The 19,106-nt window shown below is 38.8% G+C and overlaps 1 protein-coding gene across 4 annotated transcripts in view; it reads left to right on the top strand.

Moving 5' to 3' along the window:
• ARMC3 (armadillo repeat containing 3) overlaps positions 1 to 19,106 on the top strand; it is a 67,074-nt gene that overhangs the window by 32,469 nt on the left and 15,499 nt on the right. For all 4 annotated transcript variants that reach the window (XM_063323875.1, XM_063323876.1, XM_063323878.1 and 1 more), the window contains 4 exons: positions 207 to 359; positions 484 to 589; positions 14,361 to 14,610; positions 15,783 to 15,919. In XM_063323875.1, the coding sequence (XP_063179945.1) occupies positions 207 to 359; positions 484 to 589; positions 14,361 to 14,610; positions 15,783 to 15,919 (646 nt within the window). The remainder of the gene's footprint in view (positions 1 to 206; positions 360 to 483; positions 590 to 14,360; positions 14,611 to 15,782; positions 15,920 to 19,106) is intronic.

Raw genomic sequence — 19,106 nt, 5'->3', positions numbered from 1 at the left:
AGTTCACTGAAGTTTAATGGGTTTTGGATCAGGTCCTTTGTGCACATTTCTTAATTGCTGGTGCCTCTGTTACCAAAATATTTCCATTACCATGGTATCAAAAGCAAGTGTTATGTTGGAAACAACTATATGAAATCAAATTCATGTCCTTACACTGATTTGGAAAATGAATGCAGATTAATGCTATTACTCTTTTTTGTTTAAAGCGGAAAACAGAAAAATCTTAAAGGAGGAAGAGGTTGAGAAGTGTCTCATAAACCTTCTGGAAATTAATAATGATGGAGTGAAAGTTGCTGCTTCCGAAGCAATTTCTGCCATGTGTGAGAATTCAGCTAGCAAACGTGCGCTGGGACTCCAGGGTAAGGAAGGTGGGAAGGGATGAGCTGAGAATCTGCGCTTTTCCTTTTATAAGGAGCATATTATAATTTTGCAGACTGCCAGGGTTTATTTGAAGGTTCATGTATACAATTATTTCTTTCAAAGGGATTCCCCAGCTAGTGCAGTTGCTAAGCAGTGACAACGAAGAGGTAAAAGAAGCTGCAGTGACAGCATTAGCTAATTTGACAGCAGCCAGTCCTAGTAACGCCAGGTGAGTCTGCAATAATTAAATTATTACTTAAAACACTAATCTGAGCAGAAGTGGTAATATTTTGATTTTTAAAGAATGCCTCATCTTGTCCTTATCCTACAAGGCGGGTCTGTTTGAATTTGACTGTAAGGCACTTTTTGGTGCTTATGAGTCATCTGGAAGAGGTTGGTTCTCATCAGTGTTACAAGAGTTACGCTATCTCTACTAACATTTGCTTTATCAAGGGAAGGTATGAAGCAGATGTAATGAAAGCAGAGATATAAATCATGTTTTGAAGAGAACATATGAAGAAAATATGCCTCGTAATCTAAGACATTTGATGTGAGATATTTTTTGAAAATCCAAAATCAGTAAGGCATCCTTTCAAATTTGATGGTCCGTGCAACTTTTTTGACTGATCTAAACCCAGTCTTTGAGGGAGCTAGCACTCAGATATTCTGAATATTGGCATTGTCTTTCTTTTTTTATTGTTTCCCAGGTAATAGAGAATGCTCACAGTGCATTCTCTAAAAGAAGTGTAACTTCAGTACCTAAAATAACTAACTAAGGACCGTTAGCTGACTATAAGTTCCAAAATAATTGTATCAACTAAATTCTACTGTCAGTTGCAGAGTTCTGTTATCCCAACTCTATTAAAAGTTCTGTTCAGGGAAAAGAAACAGAGCAGCCTGACGTATATGAGCAATCACATGTAACTAACAAACCATAAAATAAAATTCCTTAAAAGTTTCCTGGAATATACTTAAGGAAGTTGTAATCTAGTCACAGGCATTCTTTGAAGTGAAAATGTAAAATAACTCACCAAATAAATTATTTGTTTCAATTTATTGATTCAGCTCTAATAGTCACCAGTATTCGCTTAATGTTACCAGATGGAGATATACTTTGACACAAGAGAATAATACTCTGTTCTCAGATTCACATAGTAGATTTTTTTGTCTGATTTTCTGCTCTCCTCATGTGGACGACTCTTCAGTTGGTGTCAGTGGGAGTCATGCACACATAAAAAGAGCACAGTGCTGGAGTCTAGGGGTCAAACTTTCAGCTCCGCTACAGCTGTTTTTCGTAGCACAGCCCTTTGAGGTTTCACATTGTGAAAAGGGAATCTCTGGAGAGTTTTGAGTTGGTATAGCAGCTTATGCCAACTCATTCAGTTTCTTTTGCCAAGGAGATAGTCAGGACATTGTTTAGCTCAACTGCTAGAACAATTCGCTGAGACCTCAGGCAGGGAAATAGCTGTCTCTGTTCCTCTGCATTATAATGGACTCCGTATTTGTTTCTTGCTGGGCAGAGTCAGGAAATTGTAAAGGTGGCTTACACATACTTCTCTCTCTTCGCAATCCAGCTCCAAGTACAATATGGAAGCACCAGATAATCTAATCACAGGTCTTCTGTGAAAATCAGGAAGCAATAATTTACATTAAATATGTATATTGGATGAATGCCATCTGACTATATAATTACTTCAAAGCTTCATTTCTAAATCAAAACCATTAATAAGTCATAGAAGGGTCCAAGTGTGACTAGGATCTATAAATGAATATATAGAGTTGAACCCTCAGCTGATACAAATTGGTATAGTTCCAGCTCACTGACTGAGTATCTGGCCCATATTTATTTTACATTCACATAATAGGAAAAAAAATTGTTTGGAGAAAATGCATTCCAGATTGAGTTACCATAATCATATTTCATTCCGGAATATTTTGTGTGTGTGTGTCTTGTAAACCACTGAAAAGAAGTGTGTATGTATAATGAAGATGCTGATATACTTTTATAACGATGTGACTTAGCTGTGTAATTATGTTGATAATTTTCTGGTCCCAAATGAGACTAATGAGACTAGTGCCCTTTTATTGGTTATATATTAGATTCTTGTTATAAACCCTCCAAGAATATTAAATCATAAAGCTAGTAGTAGCAGGTAGACCTTATGTGGCCAGAACAAAATGGCTACAGTAAAGGGGAAGACTTATTTACTATAAATGTTTTCACTTTTTAGTGGCCAGCCAAAAATTCAATCTTGTTGAACTCATATACACACGTTCTGCTGTATTTCATTTCATGAGCATTTTTCCATGTATTATATTGATTGAAGGATATGTATCTTGTCTTTCCATTGTGTACAGTATATATTACAGCATGTAAATAGAATACAAGACACTGCCATTTTTGCTGGGGATCTGTTGTTTTTGTTAGGAATATTTGGTCGTGTTGTCTGCTTTTCACATTGTGTGGAAAAAAGTACAAGTTAAAACAAATTGTGCAATTAAGGCTCCCACAATAGCTAGCTCATAAGGATAAAGTCTTCCATTGATTAATAACACAAGAACAGCATAGGCAATGGGCAATACTACCCCCCGCTAATGTATATTAACCTTGACCTTTAGGTGCTTCCCCACAGCAATGAAAGGCTCGTTCTATACCCTGACCCAATCAATCCTTTGTTTCTCGACCGAGACAGCTAATAAAGGTGTCAAATATGGTGGAGGTTTTGTAATTAGAACACCTGTTCACGATGAACGGGACAGAGACCAGCTTGTCATTTCACACAAGTCCCCAAACAACCACAGTTTGGCAAAAATAAATAAATCAAGGAATGACTCTGGCCCCTGTACTATTTTAACCAAAGATCTAGATCAGAAGAGAACATGAGTCCCATACAAACGGTTTGAGTTTTCAGGTTTCCTGGAAAACCTGGATTTTCAATATGATCTCTACCAGAACACAAAAATTACTATAAATAACGTCTAGAATATTGCAGCATTTAAGAAGTTTTTGCTGCAGAGCTGATGTTGTGTCATGCATCAGTAGCACATATAAAAAAGTACGGCGGTCAAATGCCTCATTAGTTTACAGATTGACACCCCCAGATGATGCTTTTATCAGAATTTTATCATAAAGTAATGACAGAATTTTAATGCTGCTGTATATTGATGGTAAATGCTTTGTAAACTTGTTAATAATTTGACTAAATAACAGTAAAATTGCAAAGTATACTGCAGTTTAAAATCACATGTACTTATTCTAACATATGATAAAGAAATTATTTTGTTATGTTACTCTGGGTAACATTACATACTCCAAGGCCATCCTTGAGATATGTGTCAGAATTTGTTTCTATGATCTGCTTCTGGGAAGAAGAAAATTATGTTCAGCTGGGTATTTGCATCCACTTCACATTTTTTAATCCAGAATACTAACTTGCTTTATTGAAAACTGTATACAGTTATTTGGACAGCAGAATGCCATTTTAAGGGCTCTCTGAAATCTGTCTATTTTTGATGTGTCCAAGCATCGGGAAATGTAGGCACAGTCACTTCAATAATGTACATTATGCACAAATTGAAAAATTACACACAAACAAAGAAACAGCAGTGCCATCTATTGGACAGAAAAATAAATTATTCTGTGCTATACAACTAGCTACAGAACAAACATTTTACTTCAGCCTCTGCCTATTTTTTTCCCATTTAAAGTATCAATTTAAAGTAATCAATCATTTTTGCTTTTCGCGTATTTAGGATAAGGTAATTGTGTTCAGTATAAATAGTTAGAAGTAACACATAGAAATGAGATCTCAGGTGTACCCGTTAGTCAGACATTAATTTGACCAGCTCTTTTCTTCAGTATTGTCGTAGCACAAATGCCATTTCTAATAGCTGTCTTCATAAATCTGGCAATGTCTGAATTCTGGGCACCTAATGGAGTTACAGCTAAAGAAAAACATATGCTCTGAAATTTAGAGCTTTGTACTGGACATGAAAACTAATTAACAGCCTCAATGATATTTGTCTTAAATTGTTTATTTTAAGTGCAAAATTTATTGCATTCAGTTAGAATTTGGTCTGGGGGAAGAAGGAAAGGGATGGTTTTTGTTCAGCTGTACTAAGGGCCGCAGGAAATTATGGTACATGGCAGACTTATGATCTGGCAGAATATTTCTCCTGGGGTGTATAATTAGTGTCATGTTACATATTTCTAAGTATTATATCTGGATTCAAAATAGTAAAGTGTCATCCCAAAATTTGCAAAGTCAGCAAGCTTGATGTTATTTAATTTTCTAATTCTTTCATTCTTCAGGGGAGTCAGTGGACCTATTTACATTAGCAAAATTATGTCCATATCAGCAGTTATAGGCGTTATGACGGCACCTGAATGTGTGCTTTCTCAAATGCATCAAGATTTCCAAGATTTGGGAGTAGGTTGGGGATAGGGAGATAGTTGGGGCCCACTGGCTGTGGGCAGTGCCCAGTGAGGAGAAAGTGAGTTGTTTCCTTGACTTCAGGGGTGCTGCATCTATTCCAAACCGAAATTCATATACTTGATCTAGTGACCCAAAATACATCCTCAGTCTATTCCATGTGGATAATGCTCACCTGTAGTGCGAGTCTCTCACCTTCTTAAATGAGGATTTTCAGTATCCACAACAGATTTTTATGGTTTTTAAGATGGGTATGGCTGTCAAATTTAAAGAATTTCCAGTTTTCTTACATTTCAAATTCTGTGATTATCATTAAGAAGCAATGATTATTACTGTTAAATAGTAATATCACTAGGTAGTAATCTTCCCTATTAGAATACGGGAAACTTAATAATAGCTTTTCTCATTCAAGACTGTAGATGGAACCTAATTCATATAAGTGGATCAATATTGACACGTTGGTATTACATAAGATAATACATTTGCATGAATATATGTTTTAATTTATGAGAACAGGAACAAAAATTTCTAGTACGTGAGAGCTACATTTAAGAACAAAATTAGATAGTAATCCATTGTATATGTCTTATCTTTTTTATGGTTTAATAGTTCTTCTTCGTAACATAAGTTTGTGTTTCTGAAGGAGGGAATCAACAATAGAATGCCACTAGCTGTATTGTGTAAAGGTAATATGTTTTAATACTGACCCCTAGTGACTGAATTATATTTTTGAGGTACTGTTCTGCAAGGTAAAGGGATTTTGTTGGGTTTTGTGGTTTGTGTTGTTATTTTTTACATTAGCAGCCATTCTACTGAGCCCTATGCAAATGCAGTTAACTCATGCCATGAACAGATTCCTGTTTTGACTTTCCCTCACTATGTATCCATAGCATGATGGGTGTTTTCTAAAGAAAAAAGACGACACGGTCATTACCCAAGAGCTGACAAGCTTTTCCTTGCAAGTTACGTATTGACTTCCATTGAAAACTGCAGAACGTTTTATGGTAAATTTCTCCCTTGGCAGAAAAGCTGAATCAAGGCCTAATGCTGGGATGTCATTCAGAAATGGGTTCCCCTTATGACTTTAACATCACATGAGACGACTGAGAGACAACCCACAGAACCATAGAACCATAGAATGGTTTGGGTTGGAAGGGACCTTAAAGCTCATCTAGTTCCAACCCCCCTGCCATGGGCAGGGACACCTCCCACTAGACCAGGCTGCTCAAAGCCCCATCCAGCCTGGCCTTGAACACTTCCAGGGATGGGGCATCCACAACTTCCCTGGACAACCTGTTCCGGTGCCTCACCACCCTCACAGTACCCTAAATCATGCCCTGCTGGCAGGTGCAAAATGTTTCGCTCAGCCAGCTGTTGGTTTTCTCTCTTAGATTTGTGAAGGTGTGGCTATATGGAAAAGTCCCTCTATAGACTCAGACACCGGAACTGCATTTTGTTCCCAGTACAGCTCTTCTTTCACAAAAAAAAATATTGCTATTCATTTTCCTTTTATGCGTTTTGGACTTGGTGATCTTAAAGGTCTTTTCCAATCATAACGATTCCATGATTCTGTGTGTTTGTTTGTTTGTTTTTTAATTCTGTTGCCTATCAGGCAACTATATTGAAGACAGAAACCAATATAGAGCATTCATCTCTAACACAAATCCCATGTCACAGCATCCTCCAGTGCATGAGAACCTAAGTATATCCAAAATAGTTTCAGATAGAAAACAGAACACTTATAAATTGGGATAATGGCAACTATATAGAAGTTCTACCCCTTATAGATAGAGCAAAATCATTTGGCCTGTTTGTACTCTCCTAGCTTCAAAGCCTTGCAGGATGATCAGTATTTACCTCAGCTCTGGAAGGCTGGAATTTCACTCAGAGCCTGTGTGTTGTCACCTGTAATTTCCCATGGTAGATTTCTGTGGGATCAGGTGAAACTTTTTTCTTCCTGGATGGAGACTCTTAAGCCTGGGAGAGAAAACTGTGGGGTTTGGAGTGGCACAAGTACAATGATTTCTCTTGAGTGTGTATCCCTACGATGACATCCAGGGATGCGCACTGAGATGAATTATACTTTTTATGAATTAAAAGTTGCAAGGGTTATTTTACATATGAGTAAACCTCAGACAAATGTACTCATGCTTTTACATGCACAATTTCTGTGTAGCATATTTCTAAATTAAATTCAAGTTATTTAAGTGTATGTTTTAACTTTAGTATAGTGTGAAGTTATTTATTTTAAATGTATATGAGGGAATTGCAGGTTTATGGCAGATCATCCAAACTTAATAACCTGTGCGCCGACTGTGGCATGTTGTCTAATTGGACTGTCATACACACAAGGGGGTAAAAATAAGCTTTCACAAATAACTTCAAACCTCTTGACTTGCAACCTCAGTAATTTTATCTTAATGTACTAGTATATGAGATTTAATTTTAAGAGAGAAAACTAAAATCATATGTTTCTCCACACTGAGTCATCATAAGAGCTTGAGCCTTTAGCAAGGCAAAACAGATTGCTGCCGTTTGAGGTAAGTTCACAGTGGTGCAGAAAAGACTTATCCAGAAGTGAAAGATGGGGTCAAGCTTCATGTTACAAGTACTATGTGTAGAGAGAGAGACTCGGCACCGCTTCGTTGTCCTTTCTCAGCTGGTGCTTCCAAAGATGAAGAAGAGCCACTGTGTCCTCAGTGCCCGTGTTCAGGCGAGTTGCTGTGAGGACCCAGCTCTGTCTTCTTTCCTTCCCTCACACCTCCATGAAGGCCACTCTGGCAGCTCCTGAATGTTCCCTGTTGGTTTGCTTTTGTAACAATGTGGATTCCAGACTCTCAGCATTTGTGCTGAGTTATTGATTTTTGCATGCACTACTTCTTGGATCAGGAAAAAGAGAGAGGGGGGTAGGTAGGGTCTTTTTCATGAGCTTGTCCTGGCTGAAGCTATGTGGGATCTCTAAGACGCAAAATGGGTTTCTGTTGCTGAATTTCAAGCCTTTCTCGGAATAGTGGAAGTGTCAGAAATTCTTAATAAAAGTTGCAAGTACTATTATAATTGAAAGGCTCAGATATCATGCATTGATAGCTCATTATCAGTGCCCCTGTAATATTTTAAATTAACTATACTACAGCTTTAGAACTGAGGTTTTTGTAACTTTGTCAGATGAGTTCAGTGACTGACATTAGAAGATCTCTGTGTATCGCTAAATGAGAGTCAGGTATTACAGTCTCTGCTACACCAGACAGTTTAACATTTTATTGCTTCCAGACCGTGAGGTTTATTGAATTTTGGGTTGGTTGATGTTTTAACAAGATACTTGCCATTAAAAAACAGGAACAGAGGGTTCAGTTCCTGAAATGAAAAATGAATATGGTTTGTTGATTTCATCAATATTTTTATTGTAGCACAAAGGGGCCCCAAATTGTAGATCAGCACCTCTTGTGCTAGATTCTAACTCAGAATAAACATACTGACATTAATTTCCCTTGTATAGTGAAGAAAATTGAAGTAATATTAATCTTTAAATAAAATACGAGTGGCTATATACAACAGTCAATTGCTTTGGAAAATAATTAAATCGCAAAGTGGGATTTTTGGTAAATGCAGAAGACATTTATTGGATGTGATTATTCTGACGACATAACCAGGCAAATGAGGAATACTAATACATTTAAGGGATAAAAAGGAAGATATTTCTGGAGCTTTTTCAAACTTCTGGTTATGATATACTTTCTCAGTCAGAAATTACGTAGTAGAGCTGGATCAAAAACGCCTTGGGTGAAAAAGAAGTCATGCGATTTAACACAGATAGAGTTGATTTTAAAAAATGTGTGTTTAATTAGATGCATAATTCTTATGCATAATTTACATGCAATTATGTATGAAAATGAGATATGCACAGGCATAAATGGCTAGCTAAGCACCTCACACACAATCACAGTAATTTTGCACAGAAATTAAACATGCAGTTGCAAATACATTTGGAAAATGAAGTCCATAAAGAGTCCAACGGCCTTTGTGAGGAGGAGAAATTTGATTTTTTTCTGAGCAGAAATTGTGTTAAATCCTCAGTCAGAAGGGGGGAAGTAAACAGCATAGAAGTGAACAAAAATATAATTTAATATAAACCAGTTTGTGTTCAGTTGTGGTAAAAGAAGCAAAACCAAACGTACTTTACCATTTTTATGAAGTGGATAGCAGCATAAGGTCTAAGGTGTTTAGTGTAAATTAAGCACAATCCAGACTAGAGAGCGGTGTGATCTCCCCTTGATCTCCCCTCCACGGGTTATGGGTTTGGGGGGCGGCCTCGGCCGTTTCTGTCAGCTCTTTGAACACTGATAGTTGCTTTCTGTGTTAGGCTGGACCTTCTCTTCAGGAGGAAAAGCTAGCTGGACCATTCCCTATGTGCTAAGTAAATAATCCGTTATCTTCCTTGCCATGGCCAAGAGGCTTGGTCAGGGACCAGAGCTATTGTGCTTAATGTGATGCCAACAAAGAGGTGGTTCTTGCCCCAGAGAGCCTGCAGTCCTAAAAAAATAAAATAATAATAAAAAAAGCCCCACAGAGTTTTCATCCAGTTTTTACTGATGATTGTTTTCACCACACTCTACCAGTGTCTGAGCTTTCCTCTTGCACCCCAGACAACTAAAGCAACAAAACATTCAGTTCAGTGAAATTCACATGCGTCTCCAAAGTAACTGTTTAAAAAAAGTTCGCATTGTGAAACTTTTGGTAATGATGCAGTAAAAACAGTAAAGAAAACATTTGTTGTTCTCAAACTTTCAGCATTTATTCTTTGAGTCTTGAGCGATCTTTTAGAGAATTTTCAAGAAAATCTCTTAGTAACTTATAGTGTATATTTAAAATTAATGTTTTAGATTAAATATTTATTATCCGACCTTTTAATGTTTGCCTTTCCACTGACACTTGAGAAAAATATTTTAGCTATTCTTGAATACAGTATTTTGACTTCAATTGTAATCAGAATTTTACTGTTTCACTCCAGGGTGTGGTTAAGGTCATTAGGGTACCTGAACCGTGTATATCCTGATTAAGATAAATGCCTAACCCTGTTAGGTTAGGCACTCTAATGATCATAACCATGTGCTTATAAATCATAACATTTAAATTATTTTAACTTTAATCCAAGCTCTGCAATTTCTACACGTATCTTGTCTGTTTTTTCTTTTTTGTATGTTTGTAATTCAAATAGTCAGCTTCCACTTTTCAAAAAAACATGGTGATATTGCAAATGCAACATCCTCCCCCCCCACCGCCCCTTCTCATTGTCTTTTTTCCTTTTCCCTGATCTTTCTTCTCCATGATTAGGGAAGTTGATGTATTCTGAATCTTTACACAACACGCAGGGAAAAAGCTGTGCATTTATGTAATTTACTCCTTTTCCGCATAAAAAGTCTATGCTTTTTTTCAGCTAAACCAAGGCTCCCCTCTTCCTTGAGGATGTAGTCCTGTAGTGGGAGCACTGATGACGTGCACCACCTCAAGCAGGACGTGTCCGAAGCAGAGTGTGTTCTGGAGGCGGGGAGAGAGGGTGATGCTGATCTGCATTAGGCAAAGGCAGTGCTGGTAAAAGCTTCTTCCTCTGACTTTTGTTTCCTTGTCATGAAAAAATGACAGAGTGAATATTTCTGCCGAAGATGGAAGGGAACGAGGATCTCCAGCCTTCAATCTTAATGTTGTAGTATTTCAGCACCTTAAAAACTTAAGCATATTTGTTCTTTCAGCTCCTCTCTGAGGTCAGGCTATGCTGTCTCTTCAGCAGCTGGGGGTCCCTGGCCCAGGGTGACAGCCCTGTTTCTGTGTTCTCCAGAGGGCTACAGAGTAGGAGTGAGTTGAGCCATGGGTTCCCCATTCCTCCTTCATCCCTCATAACCTCTTCTGTACGCATCTCTGTTACCAGGGCACAGCGTTGCCCTCAGGTGTTCGCGCCCTCTTAAAATCTTACTCTCAAAGGTATTGGTTGCCTTCAACTCTCATTACCTGCTGTTGTCACTTCTCACATGAATTCTTTCTGCCTTGTGATTCATTGTGCTACTTGATTAAACTGTACTCATGAAACTGTGATTCGAAATGAATCTTCACAGAAGTAGAACGCAGGATTGAAATAAATATGTATGATTGTCTAAATCAGTGGTTCTCGACCTTTTTGAAGTTGAGTGGCACTTGAGAAAATTGGCTGTGCTCTGTACCTCGCTGAGGTCAGCTCTGAACACGCGAGGAGCTGTCACCTTGCTCTTTTGTTAAGTACTTGTGTACTTGCTGGCTTTATGGAAATTATAGTAAATCTGCTTATAATGTGATTGGGCTACGTCATTCAATTCCGTGTATCGTCCTGGGATCAGTCTGTTAAGGACTATATGTTTATTAGGATTTCCTATGGGAGAATACATGTGTTATTTGGGGTAGTATAGGAATAGTACGTCCTATACTTACTGCAGAAGTATTGGATATACTGCACCAGAGAGATGCAGTGATGCATTTCATGAGTACTGGATCTGACCCATAAATCCTGGAATTTCTGCATGTACATTGTACAGGAAAACCTGTTTGATTTTGTTTGGTTGGGTTTTTTTCCTGGATAAGCTGTGTGTGTATATACTGTATATAATGCTGTAAATCTGATAGCTTATGGACATGCCTTGCTGCCATGGTGAGTCTCTCCCACACTTTGCCAGCAGGTACGTTATGTCATTGTTACACGTGCTATGAATGGGATGTTTTCCGGTAAACCTGTGATACATGTGTATAGCTGATCCTTACATGTGCAATCAACATGTCATATACAGCAGCCTGGATAGAGCTGCAGCACTCCTGAAGCTGGAAATCTGGATAAAATTTTCATGGGGAAGAGAAGACAATATTAACCGGAGAGCCTAGAAATACAGTGGCGGGTAAAAACCCAACCAACCAACCAACCAACCAACCAAGACCGAAACAAAGACAAAACAACAAAAAAGCCCAACAAAAAATAAAACCCAAACAAAACATTTTCATCTCTTCTTTATCTGGTCAAGGAGGGAAGGGGAGGGAGGACACCCAGATAAGGGGAAATCCAGCAAATTGAAGACAGTCTGAGGAGTGCAGTGCAGGACATCCGAAAACATCGGATTTGCTACTGAACGGAGACTCAAGTGCTTGCGATAAAGTTACTCCAGGAGGATTAATTAGCCAACACCAAACCGGCCCTATGCCTTTATGCTGCACCCAAGCTAATAACCCTACAAACTTTCAGTCCCGGGATTGCTGCCTTTTCCCTGGTTTTCCAAACCCGCCTGCCTGCCAGCCTTCCTTACCCCCGTGCTCCTGCACTACCCATCAGCTGCCATCACCTTGTCACTGAGGCAGAGATCAGGGTGACAAACCCTGTGAGCCTCTGCTGATCCATTCCAGGAATGCTCAGGAGGATCTGCATCCCCCTCTCTGAAAATCTGGTTTGGGAGATACTTGCACTGAGTCCGCAGTATCAACATCACATTGCCCTTATAATGGGATTTTTTGGCACAGGTTGGCACGTATTCTGCTTTCTGTCCTGGTTGCATAAGAGCACAGAATCAGCATTCCTGAGTTGTTTTTTTTTATCAATGCCTTGACAGTCTTTGACAGCATAACTCTTCCTTGTATCTGTAATGCTTCTAAGCTTGCATTTATTTTGTAACTGTGAAAGTTACCAAAAGGTTAGTTGGATTTTGATAAGACACTGTTACAGTAAAAATAAGATTTTCGCATCCAGATTTCTCTTATTAATGTGTTGACAGAAATTTAGCAAAACTTAGAAAAAATGTGCACTCTTCTGTTGTTGAAGTGCTCAGATATGCTTGTATAGAGGTGGGAGAGTTTGTTGTGTTTTTGATATAGACAAAATGTACTAAAAGGGGGTATAAAAAGCAGTTGCAAGGAAAATTCAAATTGCCATCTGCGCATTTCCATTGCTAACAATATTGCCAACTTTTGTTTAACAAACATGAGCCCAATGTAAAATTACTAAGAGCAGATAGTAAATTGGACATATGCCTCAAATCATTTTATCAAATGTTATATACAAACTCAGAAGGAAGACAATTCAATTTTTATAGTGTGCTGGTTTATAATGACATTGGAAAAAATACCACTGAAACGAATGAAAGATGATACGAAGAAATAAGTTCCTGTTGTTTAGTAGAAAGCAAAGTTTTGGCAAGACGGTCAACAAAAATCTTAAGTTATGGCATATCTTATGGCATCTGAAGAATGTAAACTACGTTTGTATAAGCAGTCTTTTTTGCCTATGGCAAAGAAACCAAAGAATACGTAATGCAGTGGTAACCCAGAAACATTTTCAGATTTGTTAGAGAACGGTAGTTTCCCCTCAGCCAGGCCAGGTTCTCTCTTCATCTGAGGGTCTGTGTCAGTAGCGGTCAAGAGTTTACTACCATTATAAACCATGTCGCCAGCTGCTTTCAAATATATTCTTTACCCCAGGTATTAAATATGAAGTTGACTTTTTTTTCTTTTAAAAGGCGCTATCCCAGTGAGTGTCGGAAGCAGAATGGCAGTGTTGAGATGAAGTGTTCATAGGCCGGTTCCTTCTGCTGTGACCGAGATGTAGGCCCACGTGACTGTTGCTTTTGCAGCACATAAAATTTAAGTCCTTTGCGAATGTGTCCTCTAATGGTGCACCTGCCTGCCCCTTCTGCTGTCTTCTGCCTGAAGTTGCTATGTCCTTACTAGTGCTTCTTCAACTGCTTTTTTTTTCTTGGCTGTTCTCTAACCTAAATCTATGAAATGATCCTTAAAATCCCAACAATCCTCCTCAATTTTATTTGCCAACAGGTTGTTTTGCACATCTAGCTTAGAATGTGGCCGCACCAGCATTTGCCCCAGCGCTGCTGGGGGGCAGCACCCTTCAGCCACGGCTGCAGTATCACCCGGGAGCAGAGGGGATATTTAAACTGGATCTCATAGACTACTTGGTGTGGAACCGTGGCCATAGTCAGCCCTGAGCTCTGTGCCGATGTGTCTGTTGTACTCCCGCTGTCTAAATCAGCTTGTATAAAGCCAGCTCAGTAATTTCCACATTGCTCTGAACTGCACCATGAACACCTACTGGTGTACGACGTTTCTGCCACCTAGGTATCTCATCACAGAAATTTAGGGAGACAGCACAAAGAACAACAACATGATATTCCATGCACTATAATCCTTATTAGGAGTAGTGCTAGAATGATTATGGGGAGAGATGATAAAGGTCTGCAGAAGCATTTGCCTGGACAGAAATTCTGCATCTTTGAAAAGATGCAAGATTTAATTCACTTGTTCAAAACCTCAGAAAGAATCCATGTCCTAATAAGTTAAAGAATCCAGAAGTTTGTGACTTGGCCTGTCTGTGTAGGTTGTGCCTCTTGAACTTGACACTGTGAGTCATATATAAATGACATATGTGTGTATATATATATATATAAAATCTTGATATGTAATACTAATTTAGTTGGTAAATACAGCACACTAAGAAGAAAAAATGGTCCTAAAATAACCAAGATTATTTTTTTTTCTCCTTCATTTTGCTAGGGCTGCTGCTGAGGCTGAAGTAATCGAGCCACTAGTAAATACCTTGAACGCTCAGAGGGATGGAGCCGTTGCTAATGCTGCTGCAGCGCTGACAAACCTGGCCTCGCAGGAGCCATTCCGCGTAAATATCCAGAGCCGTGGTATTATGCGTGCGCTTGCAGGACCGCTGCGCTCGACCAACAGCCAAGTGCAAAGCAAAGCGGCGTTCGCTGTGGCTGCGTTTGGTTGTGACGCTGATGCAAGAACGGAGGTAAAACTGCTCTTCGACGTTGTGGTTATTTGTATTTCTCGATCCTGAGGTTGGTGTTATACTTAACCTAGAATCTTTGTGTTTTGTGTCTGTCCTAAAAGTCCCAAGCTTTGTAGATAGTAACTAGTTTTTTGCTTTCATCATCGGCTTGTTCAGCTCCATTTAGCTCAGTTTGTCATGAGAACTTGGAAAGAGTTTTCTTTCATTTGTATTTATACTGCTGTATTTGCTTGCACCAAATTAATTTTTTACAGCTTTCCAGCGGCTTCAGTGAGCTTTAACCAGGGCTATATCTTAATCCCCATGTTTATGAGCATTAAACATTAAGATTTCGCTCAGCTGCAACTGTCGGCTGAACTTTGAAGATAAGTTCTGTCCTCTTTACTCTCCCTCAGTGTCGTTCTGTTGCCCACTTTCAAGGCCTGTACAGCAATGTCTGACCTTGATTAATAAGATACTGGATGTGCATGGCATAAATGTAATTCAGACAAAACTCAAAATATAATTAATGCCTTGATCAGTGGCATCCAGCAAGTAGAACTTTTTGCTGTTTATCAATGGTCATGCTATTTTCCTTTCATAAATGAGGATGATGCTATGTGCATTCATGGATCATAAGCTGAGGTTTTCTCATGGGTCAAGGCTGTTAATTAGGACATGAATAAGGGGCATAGATAATTAATCTACCTCCTCCGATGTCCTTAAAATGTCTTTCTCTTCAAAAATCCAAATGAGCAATATTTCCTCCAGCGTGTATAGGAAAGAGACCATAGCACACAAGAGAATAGGATGTTATAAGATTGTCATACATACAATACAATACAAATTCAAATACATTGTGATGCAAATTAGTTGCTAGGAGGCAACAGAATACAGAAAAAGCTGTGTCACTCTCCGTGGCAGTCTTGGGTTGCACAGTCTCTTCAGTTTCCACACCACGGTCTAGTAACTGAAAAGCACGGCGGAGCCAGGAGGGATGTGTGCCTTGAACCGCTCTGAAGCTCGCTTCAGCTCCAGCCCATGCAGAGTCCACAGAAGCACAGAATCCCCATAAATGGCCTTTCTGCCAGCCCAGCACAGCTTGTCTACGACGCTTGAGTGTTTTGGACAGTGAACTTCACAGGCTGGGATAGGTGAAATACCTAAGTGGCAATGTCTTCATTTTTTTATAGTTAAGAAATGCAGGTGGACTGGGACCCCTCGTTGAATTGCTGCATTCTAAGAATAAAGAAGTCAGAAGAAATGCCTGTTTGGCTGTTATGGTCTGTGCAAGTGATGAACTAACTGCTGTGGAACTGTGCAGGCTAGGGTGAGTAGAAGTAGCATCAAGGGCCAGAGGGAAGATTTTGAAGTGAGACCTCCATTCAGTCAATCTTTACATATTTGTAGCAGAATAACAAAGTTAAGCTATACTTTTTGGTAAGCAGAAACTACTTTTGCACCACAGATGTTACAGGTGAAAGGGTACTGATTTTAAGTAACAGAAGCCTTAAGAAAAAAACGTAAGACTGAAGAGAGAACTGTCTGGAATTATGAAAACATTTATTGTTTCTGTGACTGAATTAGGCTTTATATTGAAGGTGTACTTATTTCAGTCAAAATTACATGCCACAGTGCCCCATACATATGAAATTGAAATTAAGGTTGTAGGCTAGGTTCAATATACAGTAAATTGTACTTCTTACACACAGGCTAAATTTTATTTACAAGCTCTGGTTAACTGCAGGTGTGCTGAACTGTCACGTAAAAGAGACTCTATTGTATTCCTTCTTAGAAGCTCCAAGTTCTATATATTAATATCTGAACTACAAAAGGTTATAAGAATTATGACACAGGGCACCTTATACAGGGTGACTTTTTTAGTTATTGCTAAATTAAAATATATGTAATTGCTCTGCTCCCTCTGCTGGACACTTCTCTGCTTACTGCACAGATAGTTACAATCCATCTATGAGGGGATTCTGCAGAGTGAGAATCTCAGAAATTTAGGTCAGGAGAGGACCTCAAAGGTGATGTTATCCATCTGCCCACTGTAAGACTGAATCAGGTTCACTGACATATTTTTGCTTGTTCAGTGTAAATACCAATTCTGAGGGGTTTTCACAGCTTTCCGAGGTAACCTGTTCCAGTGCTGGAGTATCCTTACAATTAGAAGAGTTTTCTGAGTTCTAAATATCCCTTAGAGCAAATCAATCCAACTACACGTTGTCCTACGTTCAGTGGGATTGAATAACTACCTTTTTTACAGCAACTTGAGTTTAACTTATTGAATTTTCTCATGTTCCATGTCCCTCCCTCATCTTCGTTTCATGACAAAGTAAAAATGTTAAATTTCTTTTCTTTTTTGAAATCTTGTGTCATTTTGTCACACATCTCTGAATTTCTCTCACTTATTTATGCCATTTTGAAGTGACACCTCCCAGCCTGGATGAGGTACTTCAACTGAGGTCAGACCACCATCAAATAAAGCTCAGTAATTATTTTCTATATCTTGCATATAGCACTGTTCTTATTTAATCCCTTCTTTGTGACAGTATCAGAGTAGGATTATAATTTATCTGTCCTTCCAGTTTGACAGCATATTATTGATAACAATACATTAAGCATAGTTTTTCAACCAGTCAGACACTACTTCGTGTTATTTTCCTGTAGATCATATTTCCCTGACTTGCTCATGAGTATTGAAGTAGGAGTATGTGAAAAGACTTATTAAAGTCAAAACATATCTCAAAGTCAACTCATATCTCACATCTACTTCTTCTGCCTATACATTAAGTCATTTACCCTATCACGGAAAGGATTAGATTGGCTTTACATGATTTATTCTTGACAAATACATAATGGCTATTTCTTATCTCTCGTTGCTTGCAAACTGATTGTTTAATAATTTGATATGGTGTTCTTTGGACACTGAAATTTGGCCTTGTTCTTTGTTTTTCAAATCTAGATGCTATCTTTGCCCTTCCCCACTCTCCTGGCACCTAGCCTGTCCTCCCTGAATTTTCAAATACAATTATAAATAGTTCAGAGGTTGCTTTTACCAATTCATAGAGTAGTATGAGATAAGTGTCCCCAGGGGCTGCTAACTTTGTCCCCTCAAACTTATTGAAGACACATTAAACCTACTGTTTCTACCTCCTTGTTAGTATTACTGCCAGGCATCTGCTTGCAACCCTTTTATGAAAACTGAAGCAAAAAAGGCATCAGACACTTCAGTCTTTTCTGTGCCATCTGTTATGAGTTTTCTTCCCACATTGAGTAATAGGCCTACATTTGCCTCTCTGACTTGCAGCATATGAAACATTTATTTTGGTTTCAGTCCCTGAACAGTTGTGTCTCACTTTGCCTGTGGGTCTTTTGGGTTTGTCCCTTACTTTTTCTTTTCTGCTGGAAGTGTCAGTGTTTCCATTTCTGTATGAGTCCTTTTTTCGGTTTATGGGTCTTCACTGAATTTTTGGTGCAGCCGTATTTGTCCCTTTTTGACTCATCTTTCCTCCATGTGAGGGTAATGTGCCATTGTGCCTGTAATGTCATCTGTTTTAGACACTGCTGTACATATTAGCCTTTCCTTATTCATTTTCCCCTTTAAAATTCTTCCCTGCATTACTTGCTGGTTACCTGACTTTGTTGCAGTATGCTGCATGACAAAGAGCCTGTACTCTTCCAATATTTTCTCCCATTGTTCTGATCTCGTTGAAGATGTCCCTGCTTACTGCAGGGGGGTTGGACTAGATGACCTTTAAAGGTCCCTTCCAACCCAACACATTCTATGATTCTATGATTCTTCTAAAAGAGAAGGTTGCCGTTTGCCTTGCCTGAAAAACTTGTTCTCTGGAATTCATCTGACGTACCTTCAGAAGTCTACCTTGTAAATGTCCACAGCTGAGGCTCCCTGTGTAGTTCACAGAGAGAAATGGGCAGTCTAAATGTGGAGTTCATTTATATGTATGTGTGTATATATATATATATGTAAAATATTGATTCCTTAGCACGTGAAGAATGTCTGCCTGTGTGTATAGGCACACACAGATATAAATTCGAATATGTACACACACACACACACGAGTATATTGCCTTTTTTTCTTTTTTTTTTCTCATTCCTAAAAAATTACAAAACTGCAGTATGCTATGTTCTCCTGATTCAGCTTCCTTTATCCTCTTAGTTTATCTTCTTAGTGAGCTTTTCCTAAGATTTTCAAGTCAGAATTTATCAGTACGTGGGTTTCAGCACCAGAAACAGCTTAAGAAATGAATTCCTGTCCTCCCGTGTCCCCACACAACTATTTGTTTCTACCTCCCCGCTGCAAAAATCCTGCCATGCGGGTGTCGCTGACACAACCGCTTGTGTTTCCGTGCTCATCTGTGTTTAGTAAATCTCTGCCAGCCGCGCGGACACAGCAACAGTCCTAAACCAGAAGGATTCACACATGGCGGGATGCACAACTGGAATCTGCAAATTGCATTGCAAGTTGGACAGAGAGCGAGCGAGAGAGAGG

The sequence above is a fragment of the Chroicocephalus ridibundus genome, chromosome 2 (assembly GCF_963924245.1).
Source record: "Chroicocephalus ridibundus chromosome 2, bChrRid1.1, whole genome shotgun sequence".
In the NCBI taxonomy this organism is placed as follows: domain Eukaryota; kingdom Metazoa; phylum Chordata; class Aves; order Charadriiformes; family Laridae; genus Chroicocephalus; species Chroicocephalus ridibundus.
Note: the sequence above shows the minus strand (reverse complement) of the source record. Positions and strands in the feature narration are given on the sequence as shown.